The sequence below is a fragment of the Trachypithecus francoisi genome, unplaced genomic scaffold (genome assembly GCF_009764315.1).
Source record: "Trachypithecus francoisi isolate TF-2019V2 unplaced genomic scaffold, Tfra_2.0 Lachesis_group13, whole genome shotgun sequence".
NCBI classification, from domain to species: Eukaryota; Metazoa; Chordata; class Mammalia; order Primates; family Cercopithecidae; genus Trachypithecus; species Trachypithecus francoisi.
This window is the reverse complement of record NW_022681458.1, coordinates 44285507-44307680: the sequence shown is the minus strand read 5'-3', so window position 1 is coordinate 44307680 and position 22174 is coordinate 44285507. Positions and strand designations below refer to the sequence as shown.

At 42.0% G+C, this 22174-nt stretch overlaps 1 protein-coding gene across 5 annotated transcripts in view; it reads right to left on the bottom strand.

Annotated features, from left to right (window-relative positions):
* SF3B1 (splicing factor 3b subunit 1) overlaps positions 1-21750 on the bottom strand; it is a 49917-nt gene extending 28167 nt beyond the window's left edge. For 2 of the 5 annotated variants that reach the window (XM_033230762.1, XM_033230764.1), the window contains exons 1-6: positions 21617-21750; positions 7409-7575; positions 4543-4647; positions 3940-4054; positions 2024-2103; positions 289-459 (exon numbers count right to left, since the gene is read on the bottom strand). In XM_033230762.1, coding sequence (XP_033086653.1) covers positions 289-459; positions 2024-2103; positions 3940-4054; positions 4543-4647; positions 7409-7575; positions 21617-21644 — 666 coding nt within the window. In that variant the 5' untranslated portion in view covers positions 21645-21750. Of the gene's footprint in view, positions 1-288; positions 460-2023; positions 2104-2236; positions 3702-3939; positions 4055-4542; positions 4648-7408; positions 7576-21616 lie in introns of those variants that run through there. The other 3 variants (XR_004441638.1, XM_033230766.1, XM_033230763.1) reach the window with 3 other exon arrangements.
* Between the last annotated feature and the right edge of the window lie 424 nt (positions 21751-22174).

Here is a 22174-nt window from a genome sequence, read left to right as displayed (position 1 = left end):
CCTAATCTAACAGACTGATGTCCTCATAGGAAGACCAGGGACAACAGAGCTTGCTGGCGTAGAGAAAGGCCATGTGAGGATACAGTAAGAGAGCCCTCAACAAATACCAACCCTGTTGGCACTCTGATCTTGGATTTCAAGCCTCCAAGAACTGCGAAAAAAAATCAATGTCTGTTGTTTAAGGCACCCAGTCTGTGGTATCTTTTTATGGCAACCCAAGCAGACTAATACAGTCCATAACAGAAAAAAAATTTTAAACAGTAATAACAAAAAACAAAAAGAAATTACCTCTGCCTGATCCCAACTTGATAATTTTTTGGGAGTGGCACCAGGAGTCTGATCAGCTGTTTGATCCCAACGCCGTTTTCGTTTTGATGGAGGCTGGGACGCTGCTGCTCCATTGACGACTTTTAGTTCTCCAGCTTTAGCTTTTTCTGCTAGCTGTTGCCTAATTTCTCGCTGAAAAAAAAAAAAAACAGTGAGTGTTTACCTTTAAAATGCTTTCAATATATTTTTCTATCATTAGCACAATCATTTCCACTTAACATCCCATTTTGTACTTTGCTCATTCTCCTTTCTATGGTACTGGTGGTCTCCCTTCTATGCTAGCTGGTTCCACAGTCTGTGTGTCTTTATTTCATTTTACATAATGCCTGTCTTTCTAAACAAAAGATAACCAAGTTCAGAATTTGTAACATAGCACACTGGTTTATATATTGTAGGTGAAGTAAAATCTTCAGTCAACAATGGAGAACCATAATGCTTCCACTGAAAAATAGGGTTTTCTTCAAAACTAATAAAAATAGCAATTAAGACTATGCAACAAGATAGAAAAATGGTAAAAGATAAAAATAGTAAATTTATACTGACAAATTATGTAAATACACATAATTTAGTGGTAATGGATGCAAATTTAATTCACTCTATACTGTTAAAATGGGGTTTTACTATCCCACTTAACTCATTCAACATATAAAATCTATTATATATTCATAATAGTAACGGAGGAGGCTGGGTACAGTGGCTCACACCTGTAATCCCAGCACTTTGGGAGGCTAAGGCGGGCAGGTCGTCTGAGGTCAGGAGTTCGAGACCAGCCTGGCCAACATAACGAAACCCCATCTCTACTAAAAAATAAACAAATACGAAAATTAGCTGGGCATGGTGGCGCACACCTGCAATCCCAGGAATTCGGGAGGCTGTGGCAGGAGAATCGCTTGGACCTGGAAGGCAGAGGTTGCAGTAAGCTGAAATTGCACCACTGCACTTCAGCCTGGACAACAAAGCAAGACTCCGCTCAAAAAACAAAAAAATAGGCGGTTACTAGACAAAATGGCATAATCTCTGTAGGCCAAAAGGAATTATTCAAAATTCTCCACTTACATCCAAACTGAAACTTACAGAATCTCACACTGAACTCTTTGACTTTCCCCTAACATCCTGGGTTCAGATACACACCATCAACCTTCTCCGCATGGAAACAACCCCTGTAATGGCCAGCCACAGTGGCTCACATCTGTAATCCCAGCACTTTGGGAGGTCGAGGCAGGCAGATCACCTGAGGTCAGGAGTTCGAGACCAGCCTGGCCAACATGGTGAAACCCCATCTCTACTAAAAATACAAAAATTAGCTAGGCGTGGTGACGCACACTTGTGTTCCCAGCTCCTTAGGAGGCTGAAGTGGGAGGATAACTTGAACCTGGGAAGCACAGGTTGCAGTGAGACGAGATCACGCCACTGCACTCTAGCCTGGATGAGTGAGACTCTGTCTCAAAAAAAAAAAAAATCCCCTGTAAGACACATACATACATATACAGCCAAGGAGCCCAGGACTTAAAAAGGATATAGAAATGATTTTGAAAGGTGGTATAATTTGGGGGTAAGATTCTTTCTCAGTTAATTTTTATTAATACTATTAAAATATTTGTGCAGCAAATAGCAAAAAAGAAACGTAACAGTCTCTCAATCACAACTGTATTTACATTCTTTCATAACCATTAAAACAGGAGACAGGTTTACATACTTCTTCTTTAGTCAAGTGTTGTTCTCGCATTACATCCATGTAAGTCCTAGCATTCATTTTAGGATCAGGGGTCTTCCCTCCTGCAGAAAAGAACAGCAACAGGAAAAGAGTACAATAAATAAAAGATAATCAGGTTCAACTGATTTATCTGCCCTGCTCTAAATATTATGTTATTCCATAATCATTTAAATTATTTTTTGATGGAAAACTTTAATAATTATACATCTTACTTTTTATTGAGTTTGCTGATCAATTTAACCTGTTTGAACACAAACATCTACAGCAGTTTAAAACAAATATTTTAATGCATATAAAAACAAAATGACAGCACAGTTTAGAGTCTTCAGAAGTGATGGGTTCCTGGGTTGCTAATCCGGAATACGTACACTTTCGTGCCTTTGTCTCCATCAGCAGTTCTGACTTCAAGCAGCAGAATAGAAGCCTAGAAAATTATCTCTTTACCATTAGTAACACTTTGGAAAGATATTTATATTCAAAACATTACCTGTTGCAAGTTGTTAAAATCCTGACTACAAATAACTATGACTAGATAAGTTCTTCATACAGTGTTCTAAAACAATTGTAGTTTAGAAAATCTGATTTTAAAAATATACCTATAATCTTATTCTGATGTCACGTTACTAAAAAGGGCTTCATGCTTTAAGTTTTTTGACCCAGAAAACATATTTTTATTTCTTAGAAAGCATAAATTAAAACTGGAAACATATTACTTGAAATATATTACTTCTACCAGTTATTATGATGCACACAGAAGTAACATGGTGTACAAAGAGATGTGTCGGTCTCTTGGTTAAAGTTTCAGTATTTGCTTTTCAAACTTCAAAATATCTTACAGAAGCCCAAACAGTATATAACAAGATTCACAGAGGAACATTATGCTTTAGAAATGTGGTAACTAGCTATACAAGTGGTATAGCATCACAATTTAGGAAAATATAATAAAATTCTAAGACATTTCCTATGCTGAAGATCATGCCCAATTGGTAGTGTCATTCTTTCTGACACTAGCTCTGATAAGACTTCCTTTGGAATACTTTTTCACCATAATCTAGAGAGGATGTGTTGAACTGCACCCTTAAGAATGCAGACAGGACTGGCATATAGCAGTACTGCTGTAGGAAAGAAATTAAGGACAGTTAGTATGGGCCTGTGAATTCTGGCATACATGTTTAAATCAATTACAATTATGCAAGTAAAAAAAGAATATCCCTACTAATTCATGCAGGCTGAAAATCTAGTATGCAAACCTGCAGCAGAATCTAATTTTAAGAAACAGGCACCTAATTTTGATTGTGAAACTCACTCACCTGAGGAAAGCTTCCATCAGGCTCACTATGCCCCTTGTGCTGACTTGCACACTAAAATTAGCAAAACAGACTCCAACTATTAAAAATATCAAACTCTTTGTATACATACTTTTGTTTTAACTTTAAGTATGCTTAGAGCAAAGTAGGTGCCTTTACTAAGCTATATTTAGAGCACTATGGGGGGAGTTCTAGTGTGAGAAACAGTTTCTCAAGGGTAACAATCCTAAACATCTAGGATTTGGAATGAAAACTTTCAATAATTTGAAAGTATTTTGAGCAGAAAAACACATTTGTTCCAAGTATAGAAAGCGTACCCAAAACAAAAGTAAAAGTAAAACCTTTAACCCTTTGCGTTTCTATGGCATTGGCTCATTTTTTTCTTGTCCTTCTACCTGGAAAGAAAACTTGCATTATAAAGATGAAGAATATGGCATCTGTGACTTCAACCAAATCTATACAAATCTATAGTACGGGGGATTTTTAAAAAGAAAAGCAAATTCAGAAGCATGCCAAAAAAAATCAAAGGGCTAAAGACAACTTAATACAAATAAATTTCTGAATACTTATAGAAAAGTGGGAAAGAATTACCATCTGCAAAAGGATCAAGACGCTCTGGGGAAATTATCATGGTCCGCCTATGCTTTTTGTATTCATCTTCCCGGTCTGCAATCTTCGGAGGTCGGTGCTCAGCAAATGGATCGTACTGAAAAGAGTTATGTCTCACTTAATATTCACTTTATTAAAATAACAAAGCAGAATATCATAAACAAAAATCAGAACACTGTAAAGCACAAATGTTTAACACATGTCTACTAATATTCTGTACTGCTTCACAGATAAATGTTAATATAAAAAAATAAGGCATATGGAAACAAGGTAATATATATATCCACATTTCCATAGTTCAATGCTTCACTACATGATTACAGCCAAGCGTGATGGCCTGTGTGTATAATCTCAACTACTTGGGAGGTTGAGACAGGAGGAATGCTTGAGCCCAGGAGTTTGGAATCAGCCTGAGCAAGACAGCAAGACCTTGTGTCAAAAAAAAAAAGAACATTACACCTTTACAAAATAAACTATTATTTATAATTCTCCTTAAAGCATCCTAAAATTTATGGGTTTCTATGGGAACTCAGACATTCACTTTTCTTTAGCTGAATAAACTATGCTTTTAAAATAAAAGGTCACCTGTTCTGTTGACTGTGGTATATCATTAAGCAATGCCACAGGGGCATGATATCCTGGCTTCTTCTGACCAAGCAAACTCGTAGATGATGAATAGTCATCGTCATCCTGCAATGAAAACCCCCCAAAAAGCCATAAACAAAATGTCAGAACTTAAAAATTAGAAAGAATATGTAAAGATTCAACATGAAATCAAAAGATCTACTGATAGTGTGATGTCTAAGCCCTCCTCCATAAAACTTACAAACAAAATTGGTCTTCTTTCACTTCAAAAACCTATTAAATTCAATTCAGTAAAGTTATCTTTATTTTTAAAACGATTAAGCAAGGTATATCTTCTATAGAAGTCAATTAAGATAAAGTAGGTATGGACTAGAAAAACCTTAGCATTTAATTTTAATGTTTTTTCAATTTGATAACTATAGCTTATTTTAGAACTTTCTACTTTTAACTCATTTTTTTAACACAATTTAACAACCATAGAAACAAATATTTAATTTTAAATGTATTTGCCCCTAATAGTATGTTTAAACAGAACAGTTATACTTATACTGTTACTTTTCTAGTATAAAAAGTACAACTGTTTGGGAGGTTAAGGTGGGAGAATGGCTTGAGTGTAGGAGTTTTGAGACTAGCCTAGGCAACAGAGACCCAGCTGGGCAAGGTGGCTCACATCTGTAATCCCAACACTTTGGGAGGCCGAGGCTGGGGACTGCTTGAGCCCAGGAGTTCAAGACCAGCCTGGGCAACATGGTGAAACTCTGTCTCTACCAAAAAAATACAAAAATTAGCCAGGCGTAGTGGTGTGTATATGTAGTCCCAGCTACTCAGGAGGCTGAGGTGGGAAAATTGCTTGAACTTGGGAGGCGAAGGTTGCATGGAGCCATGATCTGGCCACTGTGGGCAACAGAGCAAGACTTTGTCTCCAAAAAACAAAACCACATATATAGTGAGATCTCATCTCTACTGTAATAAAAATAAATAAAAAATAAAAAACGCAACACGGGGTAATTCTCCAGATCTTAACACCTCACTTATTTTATTTAAAAATAAAGTGACAACTTCCCCCTCAGTTTCTGAAACATACAGCTATCACTTTCTTTTACCATTAGGGTATGAGACCCCCAAATAAAGTGCTACCACTGGCTTCTAGAAATCTCACCTTTTGGGACTTTAAATTTCTCTCAAGAAAAAAAAAGGAAGAGAGAGCCAACTATAAAGTAAAATGTGACTTGAATTTCTTTTAAATTTCTCTCAAGAAAAAAAGAGGGAAAGAGAGAGCCAACTATAAAGTAAAATGTGACTTGAATTTCTTAAAAATAACCAGTTTGGCACCACATGTTCTCACTCATAGGTGGGAACTGAACAACAAGAACACTTAGACACAGGATGGGGAATATCACACACCGAGGCTTGTCGTGGGGTGGGGTAGGGGGATGGGATAGCATTAGGAGATATACCTCATGTAAATGATGAGTTAATGGGTATAGCACACCAATATGGCACACGTATACATATGTAACAAACCTGCACGTTGTGCACATATACCCTAGAACTTATAGTAACAAAAAAAAAAAAAAAGGAAGAAAGAAATATACATCACCTATCCAAAAATTTAAAAACAATAAAAAATAACCAGTTTGGGCCAGGCGCAGTGGCTCATGCCTGTAATCACAGCACTCTGGGAGGCCAAGGCAGGCGGATCACGAGGTCAGGAGATCGAGACCATCCTGGCTAACACAGTGGAACCCTGTCTCTACTAAAAATACAAAAAATTAGCTGGACGTGGTGGCGGGCGTCTGTAGTCCCAGCTACTCGAGATGCTGAGGCAGGAGAATGGAATGAACCCAGGAGGCGGAGCATGCAGTAAGCCGAGATCGCACCACTGCATTCCAGCCTGGGCGACAGAGCGAGACCAAAAAAAAAAAAAAAAAAAAAAACCAGTTTGATAATCTATATACATAAAATTTATCTGTAACTGAATCACCAAATTTGGAGTTTGGAATGGCCTGATAAAATATAAGCTACCTGGAATACCTAAAAAATACTTTGAGGGAACAGATATCAAAATGAAAGGCACTCCTCCTCCATAGTAATTGAAACAGATATGAAAAGCTCATCAATATCAGTACTAAGAAGAATTCCAGGCTGGGCGCAGTGGCTCAAGCCTGTAATCCCAGTACTTTGGGAGGCCGAGGCAGGTGGATCGCCCGAGGTCATGAGTTCAAGACCAGTCTGGCCAACATGGAAAAACTCCATCTCTACTAAAAATACAAAAATCAGCCAGGCCTGGTGGCAGGTGCCTGTAATCCCACCTACTTGGGAGGCTGAGGCAGGAGAATCACTTGAACCCAGGAGGCCGAGGCTGCAGTGAGTGAAGATCACGCCACTGTACTCAAGCCTGGGCGACAGGGCGAGACTGTCTAAAAAAAAAAAAAAAAAAAAGAAAAGGAAAAGAAAATCCATTCACATTAAGATACCAAGAGGAGAAAAACAGTATCAAGTACAATCAGTAATCAAATCGCAAGGACAGATGCCTATTTACAATTAAGTCACTTCTCACACAGGCTACTCTAGATAGAGCTGATAAGTAATGGCAGGGATTTACTTTACTGTTTACTTTATAAGGGTAATGGCTGGCAGGTGCTTCACTGGATAAACAAATTAGTCTTTACCAAAAATTCTCAGAACAAAGCATTTCCAGTGAAGTTTCTGAACCTTAGAGAGGATACCTCCGGTAGTTTTATCCTCTAAAAGATCCCAAAAATGTTTCTCCAGATTAAACCAGATGGCTGAAACAAAAGTTATTCATATTTCTTGCTCTCTCAAAAAAAAAAAAACTGTCTCTTGTACATAATTTGTAACTTACATCTTCAAGTTCAGTTGCAGCAATTGATGTCACGTATCCAGCAAATCTGCTGTCACTTCCACCATAAATTTCCTGGTCATAATAACCTGTAGAATCGAGGCCCACTCCTTGAGCTTCATCAAGAGCTGCCTTCTTGCCTTGAATTTCTCGAATCTGTGCTTCAATATCTATAAAAAGATGATACAGACTTTCTTAATTTCACTTTCCAAAAGAATTCCCAACACAATGCATTTCTTTACTAGGTAATTATCAAAATACTCTCTTTTTTTTTTTGAGACGGAGTCTCACTCTGTCGCCCGGGCTGGAGTGCAGTGGCCGGATCTCAGCTTACTGCAAGTTCCGCCTCCTGGGTTCACGCCATTCTCCTGCCTCAGCCTCCTGAGTAGCTGGGACTACAGGCGCTCGCCACCTCGCCCGGCTAGTCTTTTGTATTTTTTAGTAGAGACGGGGTTTCACAGTGTTAGCCAGGATGGTCTCGATCTCCTGACCTCGTGATCCGCCCGTCTCGGCCTCCCAAAGTGCTGGGATTACAGGCTTGAGCCACCGTGCCCGGCCAAAATACTCTCTTAAATACAGAAAATGTACATAATTGTACCATATAAGAGACTAGTAATCACGACAGCGTAAACATGCTCTAGAAATTAAATCATGATAGGCTGGGCACCGTGGCTCACACCTATAATCCCAACACTTTGGGAGGACGAGGTGGGCGGATCACTTGAGGTCAGGAGTTCAAGACCAGCCTGGCCAACATACAGCGAAACCCCGTAACTACTAAAAAATACAAAAATTAGCTAGGCGTGGGGGCAATGCACCTGTAGTCTCAGGTACTTGGGAAGCTGAGGCAGGGGAATCACTTTAACCCGGGAGGCGGAGGTTGCAGTGAGTGGAGATCACACCACTACACTCCAACCTGGGCGACAGAGCAAGACTCTGTCTCTCAAAAAAAAACAAAAACCGTGATAAGATATCATCTAACATATAACCCAGCTTCAAATTTCCCCAGCTGCCCTAGTAACAGCCTTTACAGATGTTCTTTTTTAACCCACAATCCAATCAAGCACCCTACACTGCATTTAGTTGTCACTCTCTTTGCTCTTCTTTAAATACAGACTAGTCTTCCATTTTGTAGTCTTTCCTGACACCAGGTTAATTTTGCAAAGTAATGTTTTGTTTTAATAATCTAAATAGTACATAGATATATAAAGAAATAGTTTTGATTGCAAAAGATTTCTATGGCCTGACAAATAGCTGTTTAAATTCTTGCCAGCCCATGCTGAATTAAGCCCTTTGACACCAGGCACTTTAAAAAAGCTTACTTGCTGGCCGGGCGTGGTAGTCCATGCCTGTAATCCCATCACTTTGGGAGGCCAAGGCGGGCAGATCACCTGAAGTCAGGCGTTGGAGACCAGCCTGGCCAACATGGTGAAACCTCCTCTCTAGTAAAAATACAAAGTTAGCCGGGTATAATGGTGCACGCCTGTGGTCCCAGCTACTCAGGAGGCTGAGGTAGAACAACTGCTTGAACCCAGAAGGCCAAGGTTGCAGTAAGCCAAGATCACATGCCAGTGCACTCTAGCCTAGGTAAAGAGAGCAAAACTCATCTCAAAAATAAATAAATAAATAAATAAAAATTAGACTGGGCACAGTGGCTCACATCTGCAATCCCAGCACTTCAGGAGGCCGAGGCGGGCAGATCACCTGAGGTCAGGAGTTCGAGACCAGCCTGGCCAGTGGAGTAAAACCCTGTCTCTACTAAAAATACAAAAATTAGCTGGGCATGGTGGCAGGCGCCTGTAATCCCAGCTACTCAGGAGGCTGAGGCAGGAGAATCACTTGAACCCGGAAGGCAGAGGTTACAGTAAGCGGAGATCATGCCACTGCACTCCAGCCTGGGCAACAAGAGCGAAACACCATCTCAATAAATAAATAAATAAGCTCAACTGCTAGCTGCATGAATCAAAAGCTAAAGATTCAAATAGCATCCTGTATTTGCCAAACCTCCCAGCTAGGGGAGAAAGCCCTCTATAGTTCCTCAAGATAGATGTGCAGGATAACAAAATGTCCTTATCTAGTCTAAGGCACAGCTGGGTCACATTTCCACATAAGAAAGGAAGAGGAGCAGGTCTCAGAAACTGGAGGCGGGACGCGGTAGCTCACATACGTCATCCAAACACTTTGGAAGGCTGAGGTGGGCGGATCACTTGATCCCAGGAGTTCAAAACCAGCCTGGGCAACATAGCAAAACCCCATCTCTACAAAAACTGCAAAAATTAGCCAGGCATGGTGGCAAACCTATAGTCCCCTGCCACTTGGGGGGCTGAGGTGGGAGGACTGCTTGAGCCCAGGAGGTCAAGGCTGCAGTGAGCCATGACTGCTGCCACTGCACTCCAGCCTGGATGTGAGACACTATCTCAGAAACAAAGAAACAGAAAGAAAGTAACTCAAAATGATAAAATAGTTTTCATGCTGAATTTAGCAGCCCCAGTTTGTGATCAGATCTCAAAATTCTTATAGTGTACTGTGTTACACAGCACCACTACATGCACAGATGTTACTTTCTCCCCAAACCATTACAGCAGCCCAGGCAGCCAGAAATATCCTCACTTGAGCAGGGTGGTTCTTTTTACTATGATCTCTACTTTTGTTTCTGTTCGTAGTTTTATATTTTGAAAAATTTAATCTACATCTGCCCCACTCCCAGCCCCTTCAGGTGTTTTCTTTTCTTTTCTTTTTTTTTTTTTGAGACAGAGTTTTGCTCTTGTCACCCAGGCTGGAGTGCAGTGGCCCGAACTCAGCTCACTGCAATCTCCGCCTCCCAGGTTCAAACGATTCTCCTGCCTCAGCCTCCCAAATAGTTGGCATTACAGGTGCCTGCCACCACGCCCAGCTTCAGGCTTTTTTTTTTTTCAAACCACAGGTACATTTATCACTTTTACCTAAACAGCTTTTTGTAAAAGGACCACAAATGCTACTTCCATGAGGATTTAGGCAAGAAACAAATGGGTGAATCAGGACAAACAGTCTGCAATCTCCTATACAGCATTAGTATAGACTAAGGACCACGTACAAAGAAATGACCTGGTGCACCTGTTACAAAGGTGGAATCCTAGGTCTTGGATACACTAACTCCGAACCTCCAACTCAGGCTGTGAAGCCCAGGATTCTGCATCATTAACAAACACCCTAGGAAACTATTTTACCTGGCCCTTCACCCCTCCCATTTCCAACCCCAGCCCTCCTCTACCAAATTTTCCAATTTAAAGCATCATTTTATACTTTCCTCTACCTCATACACAACTAAAAAATAGGAAAGGGGTGCTGTTTTATAAAAACTGCACACTACACATATTGTGCAACTTGCATTTTCCGCCTTATCAAGCATCTCTCTTATTTTCCGTCTAAAGAACTTTTCCATCCTAAAGTTTCAGCAACTAGTTCCTCATCTGGATAACATTTATTCAGGAACTAATTTCAGCTACTGAATTTTACCTACTGATTTTATGTACCTGCTGATTAGCATCAGAGTTTCCAATTACAAAGGTTCATAAAATACTGAAATAGTGTTGGTATGAAATCCATGTAAATCATGACTAGATTCTTATTAAAATTTAGTAACAAAATTACCCAGCCCAAAATCTCCTGGGGCTAGGCAGTTGTTTGTAGTTAATTAATCCTGAGGGGAGTTTATTACTGAACTTCTTATAGGCAGTACAATTAAATGTTTATATGCAAATCAGGCATTGTTTTCTGTCTGCTGGAAACTATGGATATAAAGTCCAAAAAGCTAATGGGCTTTGTTAACACACTGCAAACTGCAGCACATTTACACATACACCATGTGATTCATAAAATTAAGACATCAGATTCCATAAAACTCAGCAGCTTATTATGCAATTCGGAGAACTAAAAACTCAGAAATTTCTTAATAAACTATGTGCCAAAATACCAAACATAACATACCCAAATATTTATGAGAAAACAAATTATTACCATGACATTCATAAATAAGGTAACTTTATGTCTGAGGTTTCATTTTCAAAATAAATAAATAAAAAGGTGGGAAAAATATGGCAGAAAACGAAGAATTGATAAAGCTGAACAGTGGGTTAGTGTTCATTATATTTTGTTCTATTCTCTTCTGTACGTTAAAATATTTCATAAAAGGTAATCTGGGCCAGGCATGGGGGCTCACAATGGTAATCCCAGCACTTTGGGAGGCCGAGGCGGGTGGATCACGAGGTCAGGAGTTCAGGACCAGCCTAGCCAAGACGGTGAAACCACATCTCTACTAAAAATATAAAAATTAACCAGGCGAGTGTCTGGAATCCCAGTTACTCAGGAGGCTGAGTCAGAGAACTGCTTGAACCCCAGAGGCAGAGGATGCAGTGAGCCGAGATCGCACCACTGCACTCCAACCTAGGCGACAGAGCAAGACCCCATCTCAAATAAATAAATTAATCAATAAAAAGATAATAAGGCTGGGCACTTTGGGATGCTCAGGCAGGCAGATCACTTGAGTTCACAAGTTCAAGGCCAGCCTGAGCAACATGACGAAACCCTGTCTCTACAAAAAAATACAAAAATTAGTCAGACAAAAATACAAAAATCAGTCACTACAGGTGCACACCTGTAGTCCCAGATACTCAGGAGGCTGAGGTCAGAGGATGGCTTGAGCCCAGGAGGTAGAGGCTGCGGTGAGCTGAGATCACACCACTGTACTCTAGCCTGGGTGTTAACAGCCAGGCCCTGTCTCTAAATAAGTAAATAAACAAATAGGTCATCTGTAGAAGTCATTAAAAGTAATTTTCCAAATTTTTCTCTCCCCTATCCACGCCAGCCAAGGTTTGTAAAATTCCACTTCAAATTCTGCATCTCTGGGGATGACAATGTTGTCTCTAACTCCGTATCTTCAAAGCCAACACTAAGTTACAGCCTGGTGTGTAAGTATTCCTGTAATTTCTTAAATATAAACTGACTAAAAATGTGCAAATAGATCATTTCTGACAACAAATGATCAATGCATAAAATTTCTTGGCAACTGGCCAAGTGCGGTGGCTCATGCCTGTAATCCCAGCACTTTGGGGAAGTCAAAGCAGCTGGATCACTTGAGATCAGGAGTTCAAAGCCAGCCTGACCAACAATGAAACCCTGTCTTGACTAAAAACACAAAAATTAGCTAGGCATGGTGGTGGCATGCCTATAATCCCAGCTACTCAGGAGGCTGAGGCATGAGAATCGCTTGAATCTGGGAGGTGGAGGTTGCAGTGAGCCAAGATGACGCCACTGCAATCCAGCCTGGGTAACAGAGTGAGACTTCACCTCCATAAAAAAGGGGGTTGGCAACTATGAAAATAAAAAATGGGCCGGGCGCAGTGGCTCAAGCCTGTAATCCCAGCACTTTGGGAGGCCGAGACGGGCGGATCACGAGGCCAGGAGATCGAGACCATCCTGGCTAACACGGTGAAACCCCGTCTCTACTAAAAAATACAAAAAAAACTAGCCGGGCGAGGTGGCAGGTGCCTATAGTCCCAGCTACTCGGGAGGCTGAGGCAGGAGAATGGCGTAACCCTGGGAAGCGGAGCTTGCAGTGAGCTGAGACCCGGCCACTGCACTCCAGCCTGGGCGACAGAGCGAGACTCCGTCTCAAAAAAAAAAGAAAAGAAAAGAAAAAATGAGAGAACATACCAAAATGAGTAACCAGGGGTCAAAAACAATGAAGACTTGAGGAGGCAAAGAAACGTCTATGCTAATAATCTCTTCCAACTTCAGTTATGACCAACATGGACAAATCCTGTTCCAGCCTAATCCCTTCCCAATTTGGACTCGTAGTTCAATACATTCAGATGTGAAGACAAAGAAAAAAGGGATACTGTCTGCTAGAGACTGAGCAAAAAGAGACTAGGACCTCCTATTGGCCACACAAAACTGCCAAAAGCTAGCACTCTTTAACCCATTTAAACCGTTAAATATTCCAATTTCCACACTGTTGTGCACATCAATAGTTTCTGCCTTTTTATTACTGGGTAGTATTCCACTGTGCTAGTGTGTTTATCCATTCTCTAGTTGAAGTACATCGAGTTGTTTGCAGTGATTACAAGTAAAGCTACTGTAAACATTTGTTTAGAGGTTTTTGTGTGAAGACAGGTTTTAATAACACTGGGGTAGGCCGAGCATGGTGGCTCACGCCTGTAATCCCAGCACTTTGGGAAGCCAATGTGGATGGATCACCTGAGGTCAGGAGTTCAAGACCAGCCCAGCCAATATGGTGAAACCCCATCTCTACTAAAAAGACAAAAATTAGCCAGGTGTAATGGCGCGCGCCTGTAGTCCCAGCTACTCGGGAGGCTGAGGCAGAAGTATTGCTTGAACCCGGGAGGCGGAGCTTGCAGTGAGCTGAGATCTTGTGACTGCACTCCAGCCTGGGCAACAGAGCCAGACTCCGTCTCAAAAACAAAAACAAACAAACAAAAAAACACTAGGGGGTAAACATCTATACCTAGCAATAGGATTGCTGGATCCTGTAGTAAATAAATGTTTACCTTTATAAGAAACTTAGAAGGCCTTTTTGATGGATTTACTTCTCCAAGTTTAAAAGCAGAGGAGAGCAGAATGTGTAACAGAAAAAGAAGAATTTTGAGAGATGAAATGGAGGCGAGAGATATTAAGGGAACAAGTAAGATAAAGAGAAGCTGGGACAAGTGAGGTTAGTAAAATTCCAATTCTGTGGTAGTAGAAAAAGGAGTACAGAGGTAGAAATAGGTGATATGGATTACCTAACTACCTGATTTTCTGGATGAAAGCCACATTTCTGTTCCCTGCCTCAACCTCTCCCCTACTTCCATCTTTAGTAAAACCCACTCACTGGGGGTAGGGAAGGGATATATGCTCGGACTCTTAGCTATTGACTATGAAATCTTAAAAAGAAGTGATTCCCTATCATGACACTATATTTAGAATCCTAAAATTGAAGTTACGGGTAGTCCTTAAAATCCTGAGTTGTCATATCCAAGTGTAGTTTTTAAAAATGTCTTAAACAAGAGATCAGAGCACTTACTGAAGTGTTTATCAGACTTGCATTTACCAAAGAGCCATGCTAAAGGAAAAGTCTTGATGGTATATGGTCAAAAATGAAGTTTTTCTTAAATTGGTCATCTTATTTTTAAGATATATGTATAACTGTGTGTCATACAAAACAGGTAGCAGTTAGGCTTGTTAGAAAAATGAAGAGTAGGCCAGGCTCAGTGGCTCACGCCTGTAATCCCAGCACTTTGGGAGGCTGAGGCAGGCAGATCACCTGACGTCGGGAGTTCGAGACCAGCCTGACCAACATGGAGAAACCCCGTCTCTACTAAAAACACAAAAGTAGCTGGGCGTGGTGGCGCATGCCTGTAATTCCAGCTACTCCGGAGGCTGAGGCAGGAGAATCGCTTGAATCCAGGAGGCAGAGCTTACAGTGAGCCGAGATCACGCCATTGCACTCCAGCCTGGGCAACGAGAGCAAACCTCCGTTTCAAAAAAAAAAGAAAGAAAAAACAAAACAAAACTGAAGAGTGTATTTATTGCCATTAAAATTATGGTGGGGGGAGAACCAGAATGTACGAATCCTTTTTAAGATTTCCTTCCCAGGGCCAAGCGCAGTGGCTCACGCCTGTAATCCCAGCACTTTGGGAGGCCAAGGCAGGCAGATCACAAGGTCAGGAACTCGAGACCATCCTAGATAACACGGTAAAACCCCAACTCTATTAAAAATATAAAAAAATTAGCCGAGTGTGGTGGTGGGCGCCTGTAGTCCCAGCTACTAGGGAGGCAGAAGCAGGAGAATGGCATGAACCCAGGAGGTGGAACTTGCAGTGAGCCGAGATCGTGCCACTGCACTCCAGTCTGGGCGACCGAGCGAGACTCCGTCTCAAAAAAAAAAAAAAAGCTTTCCTTCCTGGCCAGGCATGGTAGCTCACGCCTATAATCCCAGCACTTTGGTAGACGGAGGTGGGTGAATCACCTGAGGTCAAGAGTTCAAGATCAGCCTGGCCAACATGGTGAAACACTGTCTCTACTAAAAATACAAAAATTAGCCAAGCATGGTAGCAGGTGCCCGTGGTCACAGCTACTCAGGAGGCTGAGGCAAAAGAATTGCTTGAACCTGGAAGGCAAAGGTTGTAGTGAGCTGAGATCACACCATTGCACTCCAGCCTGGACGACAGAGTGAGACTCGGTCTCCAAAAAAAAAAAAAAAAAAAAAAGGATTTCCTTCCCATGACTAACACAATCTAAACCTGAAGTATGATTTCAGAACTATGCTCATACCTAGAGTCAATAATTTTCTGAGTGCTTCCATTGCTTGTGGACCCCCTAACATCTTGATTGCAGCAGTAATGGGAAGGAGGGAACCAGTTTTGACTGACATTTTCCCCAATTCCTCCAGACTGTGGGAAACCACACAACAAAGGTTCTGCAACAAATGAAGTGCAAGGAAAAAGAAAGAGACAGAGGAGGAACCTATGAACTGAAAAAGATTTAGGAGATAAATCACTCAATCACAATGTACTGTGAAATGAAAAAGATGTAAGAGAAACCAACCAATCAAAATGTATCAGTTTTCTTGGCAGCCTGACTGAAACTGAAAACAAAGTTTAAAAGAATGGGTAAAACAGAACATTGACTAGGTATTTTATTATTTTAATTTTAGGTGTAATTATGGTATTATCTTTTTAAGTCCTTACATTTTAGAAATACACACTGAAATATTTATGGATAAAGTGGTACATCTAAGATCTGCTTCAAAATAATGGGAAGAGTAGAAGGGACCAGTGTACAAATTAAACAAAGTTGGCCTAAGCTTGGAACCATTGAAGCTAGGTGATAAGTATATGAGGGATTCATTTTACTACTCACTGTACTTTTTTGTTTTGTTATTTTGCTTTGAGACGGAGTCTCACTCTGTTGCCCAGGCTGACATGCAGTGGCACGATCTCAGCTCACTGCAACTTCCACCTCCCGGTTCAAAAGATTCTCCTTGGGGCCGGGCGCGGTGGCTCAAGCCTGTAATCCCAGCACTTTGGGAGGCCGAGACGGGCGGATCACGAGGTCGGGAGATCGAGACCATCCTGGCTAACACGGTGAAACCCCGTCTCTAATAAAAAATACAAAAAAGCTAGCCGGGCGAGGTGGCGGGCGCCTGTAGTCCCAGCTACTCGGGAGGCTGAGGCAGGAGAATGGCGTAAACCCGGGAGGCGGAGCTTGCAGTGAGCTGAGATCCGGCCACTGCACTCCAGCCTGGGCGACAGAGCGAGACTCCGTCTCAAAAAAAAAAAAAAAAAAAGATTCTCCTTGAGCCTCCCAAGTAGCTGGGATTACAGGCACGCACCACCAAGTCCAGCTAATTTTTGTATTTTCAGTAGAGACGGGGTTTCACCATGTTGGCCAAGCTCAAACTCCTGACCGCACGCAATCCATCCGCATCGGCCTCCCAAACTGGGATTACAGGCATAAGCCACCGTACCCGGTCTGTTGTTTTGTTTTTTTGAGATGGAGTCCTGCTCTGTTGCCCAGGTTGGAGTACAGTGGCATGATCAAGGCTCACTGCAACGTCCACCTCCTGGGTTCAAGCAATTTTCCTACCTCAGCCCTACTAGTAGCTGGGATTACAGGTGCGCACCATCACGCCCAGCTAATTTTTGTATTTTTTAGGAGAGACAGGGTTTCACCACGTTGGCCAGGCTGGTCTCAAACCCCTGACCTCAGGTGATCCACCAGCCTCAGCCTCCCAATGTGCTGGGATTACAGGCATGAGCCACTGTGCCCAGCCGTTTTGTTTTCTAGAAACTGGGTCTGACTCTCTTGCCCAGGCTGGAGCACAGTGGCACCATCATAGCTCACTGCAGCCTCCCCTCAATCTCCTGGGCTCAAGAGAGATTCTCCCACCTCAGCCTCCCAAGTAGCTGGGACAACAGGCACACACCACCACACCTGGCTAACTTGTATTTTTTTTTTTGTAGAGACAGGGTCTCATCATATTGCCCGGCCAATCTTGAACTCCTGAGCTCAAGCCATCCGCCCAGACATGCCACCGCACCAGCCGCTCTCTACTTTTCTGTATGTCTGCAGTCTCAAGCAATCCTCCTGTCTTGGCTTCCCAAAATGCTGGGATTATATGCGTGAGCAACCCCTGGCCTTCTGTATTTTAAAACTCAGACCTACATATCAAACTCTTGAGAAAAACAACTCATACCACTGATAGCAGAAGGTCACAACTGATACAACTATTTAACTGCTCCCCACCAATTCTGTCCCTCTGATCTCCCCTCCTCTGCCTTTTCTTCTTCTTTTTTTTTTTTTTTTCTGAGACAGAGTTTCACTCAGTCGCCCAGGCTGGAGTGCAGTGGCGTGATCTCAGCTCACTGCAAACTCTGCCTCCTGGGTTCAAGTGATTCTCCTGCCTCAGCCTCCTGAGTAGCTGGGATCACAGGCGCACATCACCATGCCCGGATAATTTTTTTGTATTTTTAGTATGGGGGGGTTTCACCATGTTGGCCAGGCTGGTCTGGAACTCCAGACCTCGGGTGATCCGCCCACCTCGGCCTCCGAAAGTGCTGGGATTACTGGTGTGAGACACCGTGACCAACGCTTTTCTTCTTTCTAAGCCTTAGATCATGCTAAATCCAACTTGTAGCACTTCTTCCTCCTTGATGCTTCTTTATTTTTCATTTTTCATCTGTATTATGTTCAATGTTCTAATCACTGCTCATTACATGTTACAGAGATACTGCCCTCAGATGTAAATCTCTCACCTACACCTTTTAATGTGGTCCCCAAGTGATATCTATTCTCCTTCAGCCAGATGTAACTGGTGAACAAGTATTTCCCAAATACGAGACTTCTAAAAGACAACACAGAAAAACAGGAAGTATATTCTGAATCCCAACCCTCAACTTTTTCATTAAACAAAACTCCAACAGGACAACTAACTATAATATAAATCATTTTACTGAGCACTACAAACAATACTGATAAATTGATTCCCAAATGATTAATTCTATTAAAAAAAAATTTCAAGGCCAGGCATTGTGGCTCACACCTGTAATCCTAGCACGGTGGAAGGCCAAGGCAGGAGGACTGCTTGAGCCCGGGAGTTTGAGATCAGCCTGGGTAACATAGCAAGATCCCATATCTAAAAAAAAATTGTAAAAATTAGCCAGGCGTGGTGGCACACGCCTGTAGTTGTAGCTACTTGGGAGGTTGAAATGGGAGGATCGCTTGAGCCCAGCAGTTGTAGGTTAAGTGAGCTATGATCACGCCACTGTACTCCAACCTGGGCAACAGGGCAAGACCCGGTCTTAAAAATAAACACAGGAAAAAAATATATATAACAGCAAGATACACAATAACAAAACTATAACTATTCCAGCCACTTATCAAGCAAAGAATTAGGGAAAAACTTTTTCAGCTTGGTGTGATGTACCAAAAAATCTAATTCAAAGGATTAGTGGCAAAACAAGCTTGATACACAGGATTTTTGATTAACCCATTTTTCCCCTTACAAAACAGAAGAATATGTGTTCCCTATTTGTTTGCCAAAGTCAGCAGTATCTGAAGAACTGCTGGATGGCAAGATTATGCATATTCATAACCATACATCTGACACAATTTAATATGCGGGAAGATCTAAAAGATTTTATCTGGTTTGAGTAAGTCCAGCTCTTTTTATATTTCAATCCTGGAAAGCATAAGCCACATTGGCCAGGGTAAAATATAATCAGATTGGTTAAAGAGGATGTGAGGCCTGACCCTAATGGAAATGTTTGAAAGGGTTCAGGCATTGTGGCTCATGCCAGCAATCCCAGCACTTTGGGAGGCCGAGGTGGGAGGATCAGTTGTGGTCAAGAGTTTGAGACCAGCCTGGCCAACATGGCGAAACCCTGTCTCTAAAACTACAAAAATCAGTCAGGTGTGGTGGCGCACGCCTGTGATCCCAGTACTCGGGAGGCTGAAGCAGGAGAATCACCTGAACCTAAAAGGCGGAGGTTGCTGTGAGCTGAGATTGCACCACTGCACTTCAGCCTGGGCAACAGAGCAAGACTCTATCTCAAAAAATAAAAATAAAAATAAAAAATAAAAAAATAAATGTTTGGAAAGAATATAACAGCAAAATAAATAAATAGTTACCAGTTTATTTCAATCTTGGAGCTAAGTAGAAGAGAAAATCTTAACACAATACACTACTCTAAGCAATATAACATTTATACTGAGTGCTATAGCAGCACTGCCCCTAAAAGCATTAATTCTGCTTCAGTTTATCAAAAATGGCTTAACAAGAGAAAACAGTGATGGACCACGAATAACTAGAGTTCCACCAAGAAAATGTCATTAGGAAGGAAGCAAGAAGCTATGTCAGTATTATGTGTATTTCTACTAAACATTTATTATCCCCTGACTTATATCCCATAGGGATGGGCACAGACAGTGTTCAAGTATTGAATGTTCTGCTATTTTCTTATGGTATCACTTAATTCACATTGATAGAATAATCTCAAAAATAACAAGTTTGGATAATGAATAGCAATAGACAAAAGCTTTTAGCTGGGTTTCTAAAAAATTCAGGAAAACTGAACAGAACTTTGATTTTCCTGTTTGAGAGCATCTTATACTGACGCTGCCAATAAATATCAAAGCTGTACTATCAATATCCCCAAATGAATAACCTCCTGAATGAACAAAAACAGCACATCTTTATATTTTCTACTTATTTTGCAAAAGGTTATATTTGAGATAGTCTAAAGAAAAATAATAAGGCCTAGGAACACTGAGAGCATTTAAATCCTAAATACCTAAAATAATACTGGTATTAAAGCCATTGCCAATTCATTAGCATGTCTGATAAACAGCAGAAAGCTGGACTTCAGGTCCTCTAGGTGACCCCACGATTCAAAGCCATTCACATTCTGGTCCTAAACCAACCTTTACAGATTCATTTATTTCTTTTCTCCTTGCACCCACTGTTCCTGCCACAGTGGACTACTACTTAAACACACCTTTCACGATTCAATACCTTGTTACAAGATGTTCTCAGGCTCAGATGTCCTTCCCGATTTAAAACTGATCCTTTTAAAACAGGGACATGTAACCTCTTCAGTGAAATAACCCTAAGCATAATAATTCCGTTATCCAGGTTCCCAGAACATGTTGCTTCTTGTTCTACTTAAGCATGCATTTGGCCTCATGAGAGAATGAGGACATACACATCTGTTTCCCCTATCTGACTGTAAAATTTTGGATGGCCTCAATCTGTTACCTCTCACAGACTAATACCGAGCCAAATACCCAGAAAGAACATATGAAACAAAAGTGAATTAGAAGTCTCGTTCTCAGTGAAAATCTCGGATTCCAAGTCAGAAATCAAAGAATGCAGTTCCAACTTCCCATGCCTCGTTTTTTCTGAAAAGTGATCCCGTTTCCTGTCATCTCTGGATATTTCCTAATGAACTATTCCCATTCCCAACGTTTTCCTAATTTGCACACTCTGCATTCCATAAAACGATCAACTAGCTTGAAAGCTTCGGCCATTAATGAAAGTAACTTATCTTTTCCTTTTCCATCTGGCTCTTCCAATAACCAGTCTCCAAAGAAAAAGATCAATATTATACTAAAAGTGACTAAGGGAGGGAAAATAACTACCAGATTTTATCCCCAAATCGTTTTGTGCAAGAAAAAGAAGCAAGTAACACTGACGCTTGAACACACACGGGGGCAGGAGTAATGGAATCTCGGTTTAACCAAATTCGATTCAGTCCTGTCGGAAAAGCGGCTGCCGTATTTCAGTGCTTTTCTGATCCTCTTCTGCATAAACTATGCGGACGACAGTGTCGACAGGCGAGTGAGACTTTCTCCCCACGCCCGCTTCCCAGATCCCTTGCCCACGAATCCTACTGAGGAAGCCGCTTAAACGAGGCTCTCTGGTCAGAGAAGAGAAGCTACTCTGAAGTAGCAGGTCCCAAACACTGAACAAAGCGCCTGTCGGGGGTGTAAGAGGAGGACGCCATTACGCGGGGCAGTGGCCTGCACCACTGGCGCGGAGGAGACGACCCTTGGCCCCGAAACGCGGGCTCGGCTCCCATGAAAGAAACCATAGGAAAAGGCAGAATCCTAGGAAGAAAGACTCTCAGTAGGCTAGCAACCAAGAAAACACGTAAGCAGGGGAAGACCGCTTACCTTCGTGAGTCTTGGCGATCTTCGCCATTTTGTCCACTCGAACACACTGACGGAACTGGCGCTCCCAAGAACTTCCGCTCGTCGCCGCCGCCACGGAGAAAAAAAAAAAAAAAAAAAAAAATAGCCGGGGCTGCACTCTGCGCGTGCGCCAAACAGGAGCGCGCTCCGTCGGGTGACACGTGACACAGCTGCCACCTAGAGGGACCCGCGAGGTGCATTGTGGGTGGGGGAGGAGTCACGGTTGGGCCCTGAAGCCGCCTGCGTGGTGACCCAGGAAATCCTCGGGCTAAGCCGTAAGGTCCTTAAGTGAGTAACTTTGCCCTGGAGGAAAGTGGATTCTACGAGGGGAGTTAAGAACAGACATTGAGTCCCAGCTACGCTGGAGACTGAAGTGGGAGCATCGCTTGAGCCCAGGAGTTCAAGGCTGCCGTGAGCCGTAATCGTGTCGCGCCACTATACTCCAGCCTCCAGCCCGGGCGACAGAGCAAGACCCCGAGACCCCTCCCATAAAAAGAATGAACACTGTAGGAAACACTGGGGTTTCAGAGCTGGAAGAGA